Raw genomic sequence first — 19,604 nt, forward strand, 5'->3', positions numbered from 1 at the left:
GCACATGACTCCTGTATTCCAGGTTTTAACAATTATTATTTAAATTCTTACCTTCCCCTAAACCTCCAAGGAACTTACGTCCATCAAGAGGCAGACACACTTTATACTTCTATACACTGTGTGTTTAACATGAAAGTATTTTTTGTACAGGGTAGGTTCTGATGCTATTTTGGGGCCTGCATTATGTAACCCCCGGTAAACCAAATTACCATCCACCAAACAGCGGTGACAGCAGCGACCTCTTAGCAGTGGTCTGAGATAGTCTCAGTAATGGAGCCATGTTTAAAGGCATTTACAACAGGCCCGCCTCGTTACCTCTCACAGTGAGGTGGGCAGCTCTGTGATGCGTAGGGAGGGAATTCAATCAAGAGGGGAAGACAAAACTTACAACGTGAAGGACTCATTCCACTGGGGGTTCAGTGTGGAGCGGATGGTTTTGGTTTTCTGCTTGCTCTCGTTCTTGGGATCAGGAATGAGTTTCAGCTTCACGTAAGGATCTGAAAGCCCATTTGGATCCATAGGAATTAGATTTTTTGCATCTCGTACTGTGGAGAGAAAAGAAAAAAAAAACAAAACATCAAATGTTATAAAAAGAGAACTGACCTGTATTGCCCAGTGTCCTGTGTCTGGACCAAGCTGAGTGACCGAGACCTCAAGATGGTGTTTAAAGGGAGAGGAGGGGAGGACCAAAAGCCTCTGATCCTCAATATGAGAAAAGCTTCCTGCGGTCATTGCTGCCAGAGATAATGGGCATCATGCAGGCCCCGCGGTCCTGCCCTCAGACTCCGTTATCAGCCTGGACCAACAGCACTCGTGACCCTTGTGCACCTCCTATTAGAGACTCAGCAGCCTGGGTCCCTCCCCAAAGCCGCTGAAACAGAATCTGTGTTTAAATAAGACCCCCAGGTGCTATCTGCAGCCCTTCTCTGGAACCGGTGCGTGCCCTGCCCCCACACAACCAGCCAACCCAGGGCACGGCACTGCGTCACACTTGAGCTTCTAAAAGGGTTCACCTCTTTTCTTTGTAAAGGGCCAGCGATTTCCAACCTGGCTACACGTTGCAATCTCTTGGGAAGGGGTTCAAAAATGCCAGTGCTCACAACTAAGCCAGAAGCTCCGAGGGGTGTGGGCCACGTTTTGAAAAGCTCCCCAGGTGATACTATTGTGCAGCAGCAGAAAGAGCTAGGGGCACATACAGCTGTGATACAGAACACGCCCCACACATGTGCTCTGCCTTGTTATGTGACGTGCACAGCGTGTCCACAGACCAGCGGCACCTGGGACATCAGCTGTGTGCCCATCAGATGTGTGGAATCTGTCATCTGGGCCCCACCCCCAAATTCCCAATTCAGAATTCTCATTTTAACAAGACCCCCAGATGATTCCAATGCGCATCCTAGACCAAGAAGCACTCGTATGGGAATCCAAAATAATGAGGAGCAAAGGCCATTTCATCCACAGAGGGAGGCATGCTCAGAGATGCAGCTAGCAGGGGTTTATTACCTCTGGGAACGGGTGAAGCCACTGCATGTAAATGAGACAGGTCATTATCTATTGCTATGATAAGAAGGGACAAAAGCCTGAGCCTGCCTATCCCAAATGTCTTCCTCACCATCTTCCAAAGGCATCTTCCCCAGCATGGCTGAAACTTCCCATCATCAGGGTCCCTAATTAGCCAGACACCTTGAGGACACATGTAAACTGGGACTGGGCTCTGAAGCCCAGTGGCTCTCCCAGTGTGGCCCCTAGACCGTCAGCATCAGCATCACTGACTGAGTCAGGACTCTAGGGGCAGGTGCAGTGATCTGTGTTCACCAAGCTTCCCGATTTTGATGCATGGGAGTATTGGGAAAACACTGTTCTTGTCTAGTACTGATTATCAGTTTAGCTTGGCTATTAAAAGCAAGTCCTTAGAAGAATTTTAGAAGAAGGTGCTAGAGTTAACAGTGGGCAGATATAGAGCAGGGCATAGGGGATGCTAAAGATGCTGGGTCCCTGGACATTGCCCCAAGAGAAGTCACAGACTAGCATTGCCCATTACCAGCCTGGGGACACACTGAGTGCCCATGCCTGCTGGCCAATAGCCTTACATCCTCCTTGTCTGGAAGCCTTAGCACGGGCAGGTGACAAATAGGACCATTATTCAAATGGTCTGAGTGGGGGGAGTGACTGGCTCAGATCAACTAGCCACAGAGAAGCCAGGCCTATGTTCCTCTATTCCTATATTCACTTATGCTTTCCAAGCATTTCCCCCTCATAAGATGATATCTAACTTTATCCACCTGGGGGTGGATAGAACCTATAAGCAAGCAGGCTCATCAGATCTGCTTTCAAATCCTGCCTCCCTCATGGACTCCCAAGCACCGGAAAACAGAAGTTCCTGAGTCTCTGCTGCTTCACCTAGAAAAATGAAGAGGGGCTCACTCTCTGTGGTACGGGATTGGTGGGGGAAGTAAATGCAATGACGTATGTAAAGTGCTTTATACAGCTAGTGGCTTAGAAAATGGGGGGGTGGGGGGGAAGGCACTAGGATGGGAGTGTTTACCATGCCTAGTCCCCAGTGCCCACAGTTTCAAAATCTTCAGTGGGGCAGAAGGTCTCCAGGGGATCTGGCTGCCTGAGATTTCCCTCAAGCTCATGCAGAAGGTCTTTCAGTGCATGGCAGAAGACCCAGTCTCCTAAAACAGCAACCCAAGGATCACAAAAGATGAAAAGTATGAGCATAAACATAGGGCTCTCCCATAAGGAATGGGAAGGGGCCAAAGGTCTCTCTCCAATTAAGCACTGGGATGAGAATCAGATACTTTTTAAAAGGCAGCTAAAGCCCCAGAACGTCTAACACTGAGGCTACATCTCAGCGCAACTAATGAGGAACCACAGAGGCTGCTAAGAGTGTTGCCAGTTACAGAATGATTACGGGTGCTGCTTTTTTCATCCTCAATTTCTAGTCCTGACAGCCAGCCCACACAACATCATTTAAGGTGGATCTCTTCTGAATGGTGATGAGTTACAGTCTTAATGGGATTTAAAGCTGTGGGCTTCCCACTGAGATCCTATGATTGAAGTGGAAAATAAAGAGAGTTATCAATTCCAAATGTCATTGAAGTAGACACTGGGTCCAAATTTCAATTTCCCATTGCAGTGGAGAGTAGCCTGCCTGATGTGTGGCTGACTCACCACACACCAGGGCATCCAAGTCAGGACTGGGAGTTGATGACTTAGGGTCCCCATCAACTCAGAATGTGGGCTCTGGGGACAGGCTGCCTGCCTGCCTTTGAATTCTGGCTCTGCCGCTTGGTGGTTGTATAACCCTGGGCAAGATATTTAAGGTCTCAGTGCCTCAGTTTCTTCATCTGGAGCATGGCAAACCGCTCCCCACTCCCCGGCCCCGGCCCTGGGAAAGATTATAGAAGTTCATACATGCAAAGTGCTCAGAACAGTGATAGGTGCACAGTAACAGCCCAATAATGATTATTATCATCATTGTTAATACACGTTGCTGGCAGAGAACACAACCCTAAAGCCTTAGATGTCCAGAAACTGGACTGACAACTTAAGAGCTGGCAAAACAGATGCTGTGAAGGACAGTACGATGTGGAAATTTTCTGGTGCACCTGCAAGCGTGTGGTGCCAGTGAGGTCTTAGCCTGAGAAGCAGCGCTGGAGGGGGGTCACCAACAGGAGTAGGTGTGGGCAAGTTAGGGAGGAGAAAAGAAGAGCCAAATGAGGGAGGCAGTGGATGTGAGGGGTGAGAGGCAGGAGAAGGAAGAAGACACGATCAAGGGGCAGGGTCAGAGGGTGGTGGGGACGCTGCCCTCTGCGCAGGTGTGGACGGTGGCTAGGTACACCAGGGTGGTGGTTCAACACCCCAGCTGTGATGTTTCTGCCATATACTTGATGCCCATACCCCCCGGAGTCCCATTTAACTGGTCCAGACTGAGGCCAGGCATTAGCATCTTAGAGGCTTCTCAGGAAGCCATTCAATGCACCTGGCAGTGGTTCTCAGAGCGTGGTCCCTTGACCCATGTCACTGGCATCTCTTGAGAACTCAGTACATTATTCACATTAAAAAGAAATCATAGGGGCGCCCGGGTGGCTCAGTTGGTTAAGTGTCTGACTTCAGCTCACGTCCTGAGCTCACGGTCTGTGAGTTTGAGCCCCGCGTCAGGCTCTGTGCTGACAGCTCAGAACCTGGAGCCTGCTTCAGATCCGGTGTCTCCCTCTCTCTCGCAAAAATAAACAAACATTAAAAAAATATAATAGAATAAAAATGAACAAAAAACAATACACTCACTTTTTAACACTCAGCATTTAAAAACGAAACGTATCACGATGGTAAATGGAAAACCAAGATTGTCTGCTATCGGGAGAAAGGAACCATAAAAATAAATAACAATGAACATCGAACAGAGTTCCTTACTTCCAGCGGACACAGGTGCCCCTGAGGCCTGATGTTGGTGCTGAAGGGGAAATTAACGAGGGTTGAGCGTTAGGGATATTCCAGCCCTGGATGGAGCCCCACACCTTACAACCAAGAAGGAAGGGAAACCGGAAGAGGAGTAACTTTCTCACCATGGTAATTGAAATCTTTCTTATATCAGCTCAGCACCTTCAGAAATCATCTCAAGTACGAGCCCAAGTCCTAGCCCTCCAGGGGCTCTGCCCCACCCGTGGGAAGCGTGCCGTCTGAGGCACAAAGGAAGGGCAGCATTTCACAGCAGGTCCAAGAACAGACCCAGCTCAGGTCCCGTGGCTCATTTCTTGCCTCTCATCTTGCACGACATCCACACTGTTTTGACCGCAGGAAAAAAAAAAAAAAAAGAAAAACCTGCTACTGTGTAAACTACTGAGAATGAGGCTCTTTGGGGGTCAAGTGCTATCACGTCAATGCAAGTTCTGAGAGGTCACTGGTCTCTAGACACAGTGACACAGAAGCAACACATCCTTTACCCACTCATGGCTGCAGCACTAACCCAACTGGGCCCAGAGCCCCGTGGACGGCACGAGGTAGGAGCGCCCCCCCCGCCCCTCCAGTGTCTGTGGTTGTTCTGCAGCTTCTGTGAGAAGGACACGTCCACTCAAGAAATATGTCTGCGCCATGGTACTGGCCATTTCAGAACCATTATTTGTTCTCTAATTCCAGAACTTGAATAGAAATACAGAGTATGAGTTCTATTACCATCTTTCGGCTTGAGATGCTGGTTTTCATTTTTTTTAAAGAATCTGCTGTCAAGCCCAGCATTAAGAAAAACCAGCCGTGGTGGCGGGGCGGGGGGCGGGGGGGGGGGCGCCTGGGTAGCTCCCAGTTGGCTAAGTGTCCAACTCTTGATTTTGGCTCCAGTCAAGATCTCATGGTTCGTGAGTTCGAGCCCTGCACTGGGCTCCACACTGGCAATGCAGAGCCTGCTTGGGATTCTCTCTCCCTCTCTCTGCCCCTCTTCCTGTCTCTCTCTCTCAAAATAAATAAACTTAAGAAAGAGAGAAAAACCAGCCTGGGTTAAGAGGTTATATAATTTCCTGATTATGTAAGGTATCATTTCTGGACAAAATCCATTCAAATAAGATTATGAAGACTGAAAAGCACCTCCACGGTGCCTCAGAGATATGTGATCTAGATGGCTGGGCAAGTCCAGGACATGTGAGTTTTGAGTTAAGTGTTCGGGCATATGAGCTGGCTCGTCAAGAGCTCAGAGGCAGCCTTACCCAGACTGGGAATCTACATCAAAGGCACATTCTGGTAGATGGAACAGCTAACACTTGGGAATGAAGCCAGGGGTTTGCCAAAGGCCTGCCTGATGCGGGGGATGTAGAGGTGGCCGCCATGCTTTCTCAGGGAGAGGCAAACCATCCCCACAAACAATGGAAGTCAGGTGAGTGTCTAATGTGCATCTGAGGATATATAATGACGGTCAGGCTCACTTCACTTGGAAAGAGGCTGCAGACAGCAGCTGACTTCTTCTCAAGGGGCCACTATAACACAGCATCTACCAGCGTGGGCAGCTGGGTTTGAATCCTTGCTCTACCTCTTTTTAGCTATATGACTTCAGGCAACTTACCCCACTCATCAGTTTGTTCATCTGTACGACGGGAACAATAGTGCCTATTTCATAGGGTCGTTGTGAAGATTAAGGGAGTTGATATTTGTAAAGCATTTAGAAGGCAATCTGGAACAAATGGAGTGTCACAGAAGCATTTGCCATCATTACTAATGATCACATTAATACGTATTTGCTATCTTTATCATCATCGTGCAGGCCTCCTGTCTGGTCTAGGAGGCAGGGCTGCTTTCTCAGGGTAAAGAAATCTGGTATGTTAAAAGGACAGTTCATACAGTACTGGAATTTCCAGACCTCAGGGTTAGGCCAGGGTTCAACAGTCAGCTCCTAGTTGTTCTAAAATAGCTTGGGATTAAAAAAAAAAAAAAAATCAGTGAAATCTTTGATCCATTCAAAGAATGGTCCAGATGATCTCTTGATCCGGGGAATGTATGTAGCATGAATTATCGAGTCTAATAACAACACCCGGAGCTCACCACCTAACATAAAGCTAGAGGGCCAACACCATGGAAGCTATCTGCTGTTTTCTCCCCACCTCCCCCCTGACTCCCTGTGGCTTTTCAACCTCACTCTGAGGCTGCCTTAGGGCACTCTGTCTAGGCACAGAGCCCACAGAGGCTCTGGAGGATTCATGCACAACATACGCTAAAAGCTTCATGGAGGACACAGCTATGACCCCTTTGCTCACAGACTGGACTTGTCTTCACTGACCCACAGTAATCCTGCTCAACAGAGTTCAAATCTGTATGGGAACATTGTTCGGTGAGGCACAGAATAGTCAAGTGCCTCCAAATTCAAGGACAACGTGGCCCTTCAAATGGTATGTTTTGCTTTAGGAAATAATTCTCTATTTTTAGTGTCTTTTTCCCTCTCTCTGTGAGCATCCTTGCTCATGGCTTCTGTTTAAAAAGCCAACAGTAAGGACAAAGGCTCGAAACAAGGACTTGCTGCAAAAGTCAGGACTGTTCAGTGCGTGCTGACCTCGTGACCCTCCCCCTCCCCCTCCCCCCTTGCTCCACGGCAAAAACAAGAATAAACAACATGTTATAATCCTACCCCACATCGTGCAAAAGCAAAAAATAAGTTTTCTGACGCTACAGAAAAACAAAACCATACAAACTCTTCTTTGTGTGAAGTTACCAACAGCAAAAGCAATGAGAATGCAAAAATGTTGGGGGTGGGCTGGGGTCGGGGGACAGGCAAGAGTGGAAAATGAGTGATGCAGTGTAGCGTCTGTGGTCAAAAGAACCTGGTGTCATTGAACATCAGGCCATAAGAGTGATGGGAGCTTCCCAAATCCATGAGCGGTATCTTCCAGCAAACCCAGAGAATTTTGATAATTATTACACAGCCATAGCACCTTCTTTCAAAGAAGTTTTAAGACCCAGAATTTCTTACAAAGATATGATCAAAGGTGAACAGAAGTTTAATGCCAGAGAGTCTCTCTTATAAGGACATAAGTGATCACACAGATTCTGAATCATCTCCCTATCTCAAGATTCTGCACACCCTTCACATCTGCAAACACTGTCCCCCCCCCCCCCCCCAAATAAGCTCATATTAATAGATTCCAGAGGTTAGGACCAGATACCTCTGTACAGTCACTATTCGGCTCAGCATGGGTATCATTCAGGAGTTCCTTTTTGCGGGGGGTTGGGGAGAGGGGCGGTGGGGTTGAAAACAATCTGGACTTAGGGGTGACGGCTGCACAACCTTGTTGAATATGCTGGCAACCACTAAATTGTACACTTTAAAAGGGTGAATTTTATGGTATACGAATTCTGTTTCAACAAAAAGAAGGACAGATTTAGGGCCACATTTCCAGCTGCCTTACTACACCTGCTCACCTAACCTTCACAGCTCTCCTGTGAAGTCATGACTCAGATGCCCATTTTCGAGAGGAGGGCACTGAGGACACCAGGATGTTAAGGAACTTGCTCGAGGTCGGTTATTTAGTAAGTGATGGAGTCAAGAGTGCAAAGGGGTCTTGAGTCTGGGGCTTGAGCGCTGCTCTCTATTCGGCCCCTGCATTCAGGTACAGGTGTTAGTGCAGAACAGGACAGCAAACTTCTATAAAGGAACAGATCCTAAATACTCTAGGCTTTGCAGGCCACAAAGCCCCTGTCACCACTGCTCAAGCCTGCTGGCATAGTGGAAAAGGAGCCACAGGTAATACGTAAACAAATGAACACACTGTGTTCCAATATAACTTCATTTAGAAAACACAGGCTGAGGGCCACATCCGCCCTCAAGCCATAGTTTACTGATCCCTGACACAGAACCAACACCTCTGCACCGTCTCAACCACACGTCGAAGGGAAAGTGACGTGGGAAAGAAGGTCTACTTCCTGGTAAAGACTCTGCTTCCTTCCCGTTCCTTCTGCCTTAATCTGAGCCTCTTCAACTCTGAATTTGTCCTAAAGCTTGAGAGGGGTCCCGGGCTGTAGTTGAGGAGGGGCTGTGTCTCCCACCAGGAACGACGTGGGTCATCGTTCTTGGTCATTGTCCTCTCCTGTCTCAGAACATCTGGAAGCCAACGTCTCTCAGGCGTACTTGCGCGTGCTTTCTTCTCCTCCAGGTGCACGGAGCTTCTTTGGTGGAGCAGTCTGCCGTCCTAGGCAAACCTGACTCGCCACCTCCTTCCTGGAGCATCTGATCTGGCCGTGACCTGCTGCAAATGGCCAACCCTACCTTGTTCGTGCCCTTCAGCCTGTTCCACACCTCGGCTCCACCCGGGGACCAGGTGCAAGTGGCGAGCCCGATAAGGCATCAGTGGGGCCATTTTTTAACTATGCAATAGCTGCTGGGAAATTGGAATTAAAAAAAAAATTTTTTTAATGTTTTTTTTGAGAGAGAGAGAGAGAGAGAGAGAGAGAGAGAGAGAGAGAGACAGACAAAGCGTGAGTGGGGGAGGAGCAGAGTGAGAGGGAGACACAGAATCCAAAGCAGGCTCCAGGCTCTGAGCCGTCAGCACAGAGCCCGACGCGGGGCCCGAACCCATGAACCGTGAGATCATGACCTGAGCCGAAGTCGGATGCTTAATCGACTGAGCCACCCAGGCACCCTGGAAATTGTTATTTCAAAGGAATGTGTGCCCGGGAGCAGTGGGATGCCCAGAAGCCTATCTGTTAAAGGAGAGCTGGGCACGGGAGAGGCCCCTTGGCTTTATTAGTTAATCTAGCTGTAGCCAAGGGCTTGTCCTGATGACAGAGTTACTCTCCTGACAGCGTAGGTGCTCACTTCAGGAGCATCTCAAGTAGCTGACAGGCTGGATCAGATAGAAAAAGGGGAAAAACCCTCACCCTACTAGCTCGGAACGACGCTGAAGTTCAGTCACATCACCAGGTTCTCATGTTTCCTCTAGATTACGCTTTCTCGGTCACATTACTAGGAAGAACACCCTGTTCTCAAGGTTTGTTTTTGCCTGGACTTGGGGCCTCTCCTGCCGATGTTGCAAGGGAGAAAACCGCGTCTGAGAAGCTGCCAGTTTCCTCACGTTGTTACAAGTCAGTTCGGCACCAGAAGCCAGAACGGCTTGGCACACGTTGATGGGAAACCGGTGGGGTGACAGATTGCTTCCGGAACAGGATTTACCGAACGCCCTTCCCACGAGATGTGTCGGGGGTGGCCAAGCTGTCTAGCAATAGGCAAGGTTCCGGGCTTAGGGGCTCTGAGTCGGAACCTCTCAAACCAGGCAGATCGACAGGCCCTGGCACAGGTGCAGCATGTTACAGGTGACCGAGGGCAAGTCAGAGCTGGCAAGGCCGTAGGCCATCAGGCTGACACAGAAGGATCACCACAGAGGAAGGGCCCTGGGCAACTTCTGAGAGCAACAGCTCCCGAGTCACATTCCTGCTGCGCACGGGTTTTAACCGAGGGGCAGACAGGCCCACCCTAAAACTCGGGTTACAGATTCTTTATTCTCTTGAAGCCATAAGCCCTGTTAGGGCACTATCACAGTTTTTATGGCCGGCTTAGGGCAGTGATGCACTTGAGCTGAGGACTTTTTTGCTGCATGCCTTAAAATCCCTGTTCTCTAAGGGTGGAGGGATCTTCCTCCTTTCTCCATGCCCTTCCAGAACTTGCATGCATGGGACAGGCAACATGTCTCTTGGTGGATTCCCTGTTTTGGCTGGGGATGGAAGAGGTCCGGGGACTGGGGGAGGTCCTGGAAATGGGGAGTGAAAACTGGCCGAGAACTGCGGGACAGGAGGTGCTGGTAAGGTGGTCTGTCCGTGGCCATGGCTGCCGTGGCGAATTTTCTCCACTGGCATGAACGTGGGTGCCAGGACTGTGAACCGTTGAGCTCAGGCTGGCAAAAGGAAGTAACTTCCAACGGGCACCAATGTGGACTGGATAGGACAGATGAGACCTGATCATGGTGGTGAACCCACATGTCACCACTGTGCATCAGACTGATTCTACAGAATCACTGAGCTAGAAGAAACGAAATGCCACATTATCCTCCCACAAACAAAACAGAACTGAGAGACTTTCAATCATCGCTTGAGTGACACCGTATTTTTGAGGCTTCCAAGTAGAGAAAAGATGCCAACAGCCTGTGTTCTCGATCACTTACTTTAATATTTCTGCACAAACTTTAGAGATGCTCCATACTCTGGTCCATTCACCTGGTGCCATGACTCAGGAGCTGGCATCGGTTCTGACTGGCTATGTTATTTCACCGTACCCGACCTACCACACCTAGTACGTACATAACCCAAGAGGCCCCTTCCACGCCGATGAGGCCAGTCTCCCTGCCATTAGTTATTTTAATGCCCTACGGCCTAGTAGAGCACCTGGTACATGCTCGGTGACTGTTGGCTCAATGTGTGACTCTCCATGCCACCCCTGTCCTGTGCTTCTGGGGCCATGCTGCCCCATCCCGGGCCACCTGGAGCACACACTGCCATCTATCCCGGTTCTACTTGTCCCTGTCTTGGCACAAGACTCCTCTTTCTCTGATCTCCCACTCTATGGCTGCCTCAGGCCACCAGAATCTCATCTCTACAGACCGACGGCAACTTGAGGGCAGGGGCCGCGTCATATCTTACTGGGTAACTCCCCCCCAGGTCAGCACAGCACAGGGCAAGGCAAAACCCATGAGTGCCCAATGGATTCTTGTTATTTGGCCGAAAAGCTAACACAGACAGGAAAGCGTGCACTTATGTTTTGGTTGCAGTACAAAAAGCGTCCATTTGGAGGGACTCTCAGACAAGGAAAAACCTAGCAGGCCAAAAGAAGTCACACACTTAAAAAAAAAAAAAAATGTTAGATGCTTTGAGGAAAGCGTCATTGAATCCAAAAAGACTAGAGGGCATATAACATAGCTTCAACTTTCAGGGAAAAACATAGGAAAACATAGCAGAGAGGGCCATTTACTCTTAGGGAAAAGGGTCATGTAGAACTTCTCAAGGTTTCAGAAATAAAATGCAAAGGTGTCATCAACGACGGTGAATGACTTTGGACCGAGTAACCACGGATTGTGACCCTCTGAACAAAATGGAGTCTTGGAGTCGCTCAGTTTGGCCCATTTGTACTATATTATGCTGTGTCCAGTCTGCCGACACCATCTGTGTTGAAACTTACAGAATTCAAATTTTGATCTCTTTCCTGTTAAGAAGATACGACCCATACTTTTTTGTAATATTTGCTCCTGTATTGACAAAGACATAAAAAAATAAGACACACTCAAAATACACCTGCTTGGCATCCCTGTCCTTCTACATATAACCCACACATAAATCTGGATTCAGGGACACATGTGATCTCACATTTTAGGACCTATTTATTTTATGTTCTGTTTCATTGGTGAGACACCATTGTGTGGTGAGAAGGACGTAATTCCTGTCCCTGTTAATACAATGGCCATTGATACGCCAGAAAACATGAGTCAGCAACTCTTCAATCAAAGTGTGTCAAAGTGTCACTGGAATAAAACTTACAAAAGAGAATTTGGAGGATTAGGGTCTGAGATGAGAAAGTAACATTTTGGTCCTTGGGAAAGATCATAAATATTTCACTACTTTTTCTCTTATAGTTAATGGACAATAAAAATTTCTGTTCAAGTTCTATAACCTTGATGTTCCGAAAGGAATGGAATATGGTTGCGAGGAACATAGTATTTTCCAGGTTATGGGAGGCTGAAATGGTTTTGCACAAACATAGGAAGATTTTAAGAAATATTTTTTCCTCATGAAAGTGATACACTCATTGTACACAAATTTTAAATATGTAAATATATGTATATATTTCTTAAAGTTCATTTATTTTGAGAGACAGAGTGAGCAGGGGAGGAGCAGAGAGAGAGAGGGATAGAGGGAATCCCAAGCAGGCTCCGTGCTGCCAGCACAGAGCCTGACATGATGCTTGATCCCACAAATGGTGAGATCATGACCCGAGCTGAGATCAAGAGCTGGACACTCAACCAACTGAGCCACCCAGGTACCCTTACATAAAAGTACAAAGAGGGAAATTTAAGTCACCTATACTTCTGCTGTAAGAGAGAACCAATTTTGGCATATTAGTGTATTTACTGCCAGGCCCTTTATTCGGCATGTAGCTCCACTGAAATATTTATTTATTTAGTTTTTACAGAATTCACATCTATGAACCCAGTTTTAGATCCTGCCTTTATAACAAGGCATGCTTTGAAAACATTTTAAATGCCTAACATCCTGCTTTATGTCATAATTTCTTTAACAGTTCCCTGTTTGGGGCTATCTGTGTAGTTTAAAATTCACCTCTGTAAATAACATAGCAACTGATCTTCATGCACAAATATTCATCTGCATTTCTCATGTTTTTCCTCGGGACACATTCTTAGGAGTGAAATCAAAGAATACAAAATCATTCAAGACTCTCGACATGGATCACCAAATTACTCCCCCAAAAGTTCTACCAAAGTCTTGCCAAGGGTATGATGAGTAAAGTAAAAACAAAACAAAACAAAACAAAACAAAACAAAAAACAAAACAGAACAAAACAAAACCAAACACAAAAGAACCTCTCCAAAAAAGCAGCGTAATTCTGGCTTCGTTGATTGCTTTTCAGGTTGAAATTCTTGTTTGTTCACTCCCCATCTGGTTATTTTGGTCATTGCTATTTCTTTTTCTTTGACTCAACTCCTCGCTCAAGTTCCTACAGGGCGTCAAATTATTTTCTCACTGGGTCAGAAGAGCTCCTTAGACCTCAGTGAATGATAACAGCTCTTGTCCTATTTGCTGCAAACTGCATTTAGCTTTCATTCGCGATGTTTCTAAAAACACAAGGACTTAAGTTTTTAGACAGTTAACTCTGTCAAACATTTCCCTTTTTATTTCTCCTATTTCTTTTATGTTTAGGAAATCCTTACCCTGACATTAGCTAAATACTCACTTACGTTTTCCTTTATTATTTTTTGGGTGTGTGCAATTTTTAAATTCATTTGAAATTCATTTTGGTGTGCAGTGTGAGGCGAGATCGAATTTATTTTTTCTTCCAAATGTTTAGACATTTGTGGAATCAGGCTCATCTTCTCTACTGGGTCGATTGGCTGTGGTTTGTTTATATTAGGCCACTGACTGCATCCTACAGGACTTTGTTAATTCTTTCCACAAGCCTATGCTTTACATTATTCTAGATTTCCCCCATGTTTTGAAAGAAAGCCTTTCCACCCAGGTGGGTAGGGCAATTCCATTTCAGCCGCTTGTTGCCCTTCATCTAGTAAAGCTTTGCCTGTTGCGTACTCTTAGGTTTGTGAATCATTCTGCTTTAGGTTGATGCGGTTCAGGATGTTCCACCCCAGAAGAGGACACTTCGGCATACTGAATATTTAAAAAAAAATTCTTTTTTTTTTTTTTTTAACGTTTATTCAGTTTTTGAGAGACAGAGAGAGACAGAGCACAAGTGAGGGAGACAAAGAATCCGAAGCAGGCACCAGGTTCTGAGCTGTCAGCGCAGAGCCCAACGCGGGGCTCCAACTCACAATCCGTTGAGATCATGACCAGAGCCAACATCAAGAGTCAGATGCTTAACTGACTGAGCCACCCAGGTGTCCCAAGTTTGTTCAACTGATTTTAAAGTTTACTACTTGTCCTCATGTATCAGGACTACCCCATTTTGGAACTTTTAAGTTTACTTCGCCTCGTAGTCCTGTCTGGCTTGCCTTTAAGTGGCTTCCAAGAAAGGCACATGGGGGATGCATGGTCTGAGCCCCTACATATCTGACAATAGGCTGTGTAAATGGCAATTTGGCCGGGTGAGAAATTCTGGCACAACCAACTTTGCTTCTCCGAGCTCTGTAAGTGATGCTTCCTTTCCTCCTCAAATTAAGTCCTGTGTACAATGAGAAGTCTGATCCCAACTTGGTTTTTGTTTCCTTCTATGTAACCTATATATCCTGGAGGGAAGGCATTTGTTTGCTTTGTGATGAAGAATGTTCTAGAATGGATGAATCGCTAAATTCTACACCTGAACTAATAGTACGCAGTATGTTCACTAACTGGAATTTAAATAAAAACTTAAAAAAAAAAAGAATGTTCTAGAATGTTTCTAGCTGTAGACTTCCCTCCATTACTTGTGCTGGGATAGAGTTCATTCTGTTTAGTTTGAATGCTCCATATATTTGTACCTATCGTATGGAATTATCACTTCCTGTGTCCATTTTTTGTTCTTTCATCCTTGGGACGAACACAATGATTCTCAAGTCGTCTCCTGTTCTGAGTCTTCCATTTGGTATTATCCTCTCTTTACCATCATTTTGTCCTTTTGCCTGCATTCTGAAAGAGCTCCTCAGGATTCTTCCGGAGCACTCATCTGATTTTCTACAGGGCCACCCTGGTTCTTTACTAGCCCATCATAATTTTAATCATGTTCCTGCCATTTAAGCCCGTTTGCAGGCATTTCTTACTTGCCCACCTGACTTCATCTTGTCTGCCTCCTTGTATATCCTGATGTCATTAAACAAAAAAAAAAAAACAACAAAAACAAAGTCTCATCCTCTTTACGTTTCAACCTTTTTGCTGAAAGGGCTTCCTGTTTCCTGGAGATGCTGTATTCTTGCATTCTACGCAAGTTTATACAGAGCTTTCGCAAATGATGTTTTGTAGTCCTTGCCCCCTCAGCAATTCATCTTTAAATATGTTCTCCACAATACTCCCTTTCCTTTATTCCTCAATATATATTTTAAATGGGTTACGTATTACGTGTATGTTTTCCTTCTTTATTCATTTGCAAAGCGAGTAAAGCTATATCCGGAGGGATACATGAGGGAAGCTATATCCAGACTTGGTGTTTGCCAAAGGACACTATGTTTAGATTCCCCATTGGCTCTGTCCACTGTCTACTTGGATACTTGTGAGTTCTCTTCCCTCAAAACTAGCCTGGCACTCAGGGCACCTGGGTGGCTCAGTCAGCTGAACGTCCAACTTCAGCTCAGGTCACGATCTCACGGTTTGAGAGTTTGAGCCCCGCATCGGGCTCTCTGCTGTCAGCACAGAGTCCACTTTGGATCCTCAGTCCTCCTCTCTCTGCCCCTTACCCCACTCACACACTCTCACAAAAATCAATAGAACATTACAAAACAAACAAACAAACAACTAGCCTGGCACTCAAACGGATGCACTGGACCTAGGTGAGGTCACATCCCTGTCACAGTGCAGGACAATCACACACACGCTGAGTCAATGGCGTCCGTTTGACGGACATTCAGGTTCTTCCTACCCCCACATGCGTCCACACGTGTGTGCTTCACACACGGGGCTCACGACCCTCAGGGACATAATCCACCAAGATCAGTCCTTTCCTATGGCCAATCCTTTTTTCTTTCGGAAGTTATGCTGTGTGGGATGATAAGAGAGAACAGGATTTGGGCTCCCTGAAATCAAAGGGCTGCCTGCCAGGTTTTTTGTTTTTTTGGTTTTTTTTTTTTTTTTTGGCTGCTGAAGGCCCTGTTTCTCTGAGCAAAGAGGAGACATAAAGAGTCTTCCTGCTTTTCTTTAGGAGCACAGGGCTTTGCTGGGTGTCATACACCAAGGATGGCCAGACCATGGATACATTTGTTGTTGTTGTTGTTTTTAATGCAGCCCCACGAGGCTAATAGTCAGGAGAAACTCCTCTAAGACTGAAGCAGTTTGTCGGTCTCAGCTATGGGTTTCTGGCTTTTGCTAGGTCTTTCTAACATTTCAGAGGGACACAAGAGAAACCGTGTTTCAGCTGGGTGCCTTAATTCGATGTAGAGATGTACTCATTCCTTAGGTGGATCTTTGAATTCCACTGTTCCTAGAAAGCCCGGTGAACAGGAAAAGGAGGAAATTCCTCTCGGTTTGAATCTAAGCTGCCGACCATCGTTTCTCCTGGCAAACACTTCACTCCTGCTTCCATGCTGCCACCTTGTCACTCTGTGGGTGGCTTTTCAATGTGCTGGCACACTGGGGTCTGTCCTTCACAGGCCAAGGCTACGTCTGATCAACTCCATTCTCCATCATCTCGTCGGCCATTTCACCTCCAGCTTTAATGTTACGAAAATTTCAGACGCTCCAGACAGAACCTGAAGGCAGAGGTCAGGGGGAAGCACAGGGCAAGGAGGAGGGTCCGTCTCCAGCCTGCTCAGCTCACCGCTCACTTTCTTGGGCGGTCTGTAGGGGAGCACGCCATCTGTCTGGAAAGCAATGCGGTCGGCTGGCCTAGGAAGTCTCTAAGATTCCTTCCACTTGGAGCATCGCTGTCTGCAAATTGACGTTCACGGCGCGTATTTATGCTCTGTTTTCAGGGTATCACCTATGTCCCAAGTTCTGTGTTCCTAGTCTGGATACTGATTAGGTTGTGAAAGGTCCTTCATCCTAGAAGTAACTCCTAACTTCGGAGGATCACAGGAGGCCTTGGAGAAGAGGATGGCTGTAGCTGCCCTCCCCTCCCAGAACGCAGATACAAAATTCCACATGTTAACTTTGGGGGTCTCCCTGACGCCCTGCAGCTGGCGTGGGGCTGGTGGGGGGAGAGCCACAGATCAGAAGCTAAGCACTTGCTGTAAGGTAAACGCTGCTGCTCAACCACTTGGAGTTACTTCATACAGATCATCTGAAAGACGGGGGATTCAGGTTTCGGGGCAGACGCTTCTGCAAAGAATTAAGATAAAGGGAAGCCACAGTGAAGTGATCCCCCCTCCCTCGGGGACAAAGAGTTGAGGGAAAGGAGTCTTCTTTGGGGATGAACGAACTCCAGGCTCCATCAATACTGGATTGCAGCAGAGCTTGGCAAAATCGGCCCCAGGAGATAGAGGGATCCTAAGCATGTAAGACCAGCCTGTGTCCTGCAGGACTGAATTCAAGTGAGAGAGCAGGGGCGTCGAGGCGGACATCTGAGTTGTCTGTGAGACCGGCCCAGGGAGAAGCTTCTGGGTGTTTCCCTTCAAGGACTTTTGGCCCCAGAAGCACAGCTGCCTCTATCTTGGGATAAATGTGAAATCTTAGCCTGATGCCCTCAAACGTCTATCTAATTCCATCATAATTCCATGTTCACTTGGCAGAGTTCTGAGTCCCCTGAGGTCTGTTTACAGGGAAGGAAGGCATTAATTACCCCAGCGGATTTCTGCTATTTGTGGTCTATGGGACAGTGCTATACAGGGTAATCAATAAAATGGGTTCATTATGACTCGCTTTCTTGGGTATCTTGACTATAGAGGCTGCTCTGATCAAGCAAGCAGACACAGGGTTGGCTTTATTTCTCTCTGTAAAATGATGGCGTCTGAGAGGACTACGTTGGATTTGTTCTCTAGGTGCCTGGCTGCCTCTGAACGGTAACAAGAGTGAATCTCGGGGCTCAAAAAACGGAAGGGCCAGAGTTATTAGCTGTTATTACCTGCCTTGAGATACTACCACATTTCCACATGACCGTCTGCTTTATGTAATTGGGTGCTCTGGTTTTTTTTTTTTTTTTTCAACGTTTATTTATTTTTGGGACAGAGAGAGACAGAGCATGAACGGGGGAGGGGCAGAGAGAGAGGGAGACACAGAATCGGAAACAGGCTCCAGGCTCTGAGCCATCAGCCCAGAGCCCGACGCGGGGCTCGAACTCCCGGACCGCGAGATCGTGACCTGGCTGAAGTCGGACGCTTAACCGACTGCGCCACCCAGGCGCCCCTCTGGTTTTAATAACTTACCCCCAACACCATTCCAAACATACAGACTTTTTTTTTTTTTTTTTTTTTTTGGTTTTAGTTTTAAGTAAACCTAACCTACTATAAAACTAGCACTTGAAATACCCAGAGCTGCAGCTCTCCAATGTTACTGCGTCTAAGAATCACCTCGGGAGAATTCATTAACCACAGAGGTTTGCAGTTTCCACTGTTGGAGAAGTGGGTTCAGGATGTCTGAGGCGGGAGAGTCATCTGCATACTGAACAGAACGCTGCTTTGAGAAACGTAGCACGGAGATGTGGTTACAGACCCACTGGACTGACGTTAATCAGTCACAGAGGGTAGTCGGCCCACCGAGACTCCCCCCTCCCCACCTGCCATTCCTACACTCAGCCCCAAACCAAGCACTGCTCCTTCTCTCGGGGCCTCTCCGATCTGCAGGGTGTGGAGGGCAGGCTCTGAATCAACACTCACGCAAGCGATCCATCAACTGCCACCAAGAACATTTCGGTCATGTTTTCAAGGAAACTCCCAGGACACAGAACAGAAACGTTCTTCCGGGACTCAAGTTCTAGCTCTGCCTCGTCACCGGGCAGATCCCCGAAACCCCCTAAGCCTCCATTTCTTCATCTGTAGGCTGGAGAGAAGAGTCTCACTCAATAGGAACTATAATACTAAACGTGATTATGCAAGTAAAACCACCAGCACGGTGTCTGGCACAAAATAAGTAGCAACTTTTAACTACTCTTATCATCAGGGCGCCTGGGTGGCTCAGTTGGTTAAGCGTCCAACTTCAGCTCAGGTCACAATCTTATGGTTGGTGAGTTTGAGCCCCACGTCTGTGCTGACAGAAGAGAGCCTGCTTCGGATCCTCTGCCCCCCCCCCCCCCCCCAATTCATTGTCTGTCTCTCTCTCTCTCTCCAAATAAACTTAAAAAAACAAAACTATTCTTGTCATCAGTGTCATCGAGGAAAAAACCAGCCATCCCACAGACACTGAGACTTACTAAGTGCCAGGCACCCTTGTAAGTGGGGGGATTCTGCCGAGTAAACAAGTAAAACAAAAAAACAAGTGAACGTAAGGGTCCTGGGTGCATGGGAGCAACACTGCAGCGGGGAGAGAACTTTCCGTCTGCAGAGGGAGCATATAAAACTGGGATGGATCTGACCTTGGGAAGGCTGCTCCTGGGCTCACGGCCGGCCTGCGAGCCCCAGGGCACGAGACTTTCTGGTTCTGGGTCTCACTGACAGAGCTTTTGTCCATACTAACCTTTAGACACCCGTCAAACCTGGAGACTCTGGGCATCAGCCCCCCACCTCCCCGCCGCCCCGCTCCCAATCCAGGGCATCAAAGCGCTCCAAAGACAAGGAGTGATGACAAATGCAGTTTGCTGAGAGGAGAAAGGGGAAGGGGAGGGGCAGGGGAAGGTGTCA

General features: G+C 47.3%; 1 protein-coding gene across 4 annotated transcripts in view; it reads right to left on the reverse strand.

The window, feature by feature from the left end:
• Positions 1–19,604, reverse strand: part of PRKCA (protein kinase C alpha) — a 393,952-nt gene that overhangs the window by 83,283 nt on the left and 291,065 nt on the right. For all 4 annotated transcript variants that reach the window (XR_008294375.1, XM_027048026.2, XM_027048028.2 and 1 more), the window contains one exon: positions 389–545. Coding sequence is in view for 3 of the 4 variants with exons in the window: in XM_027048026.2 (XP_026903827.1) it covers positions 389–545 (157 nt within the window). In the remaining variant the exon portion in view is untranslated. The remainder of the gene's footprint in view (positions 1–388; positions 546–19,604) is intronic.

The sequence above is a fragment of the Acinonyx jubatus genome, chromosome E1, assembly GCF_027475565.1.
Source record: "Acinonyx jubatus isolate Ajub_Pintada_27869175 chromosome E1, VMU_Ajub_asm_v1.0, whole genome shotgun sequence".
In the NCBI taxonomy this organism is placed as follows: domain Eukaryota; kingdom Metazoa; phylum Chordata; class Mammalia; order Carnivora; family Felidae; genus Acinonyx; species Acinonyx jubatus.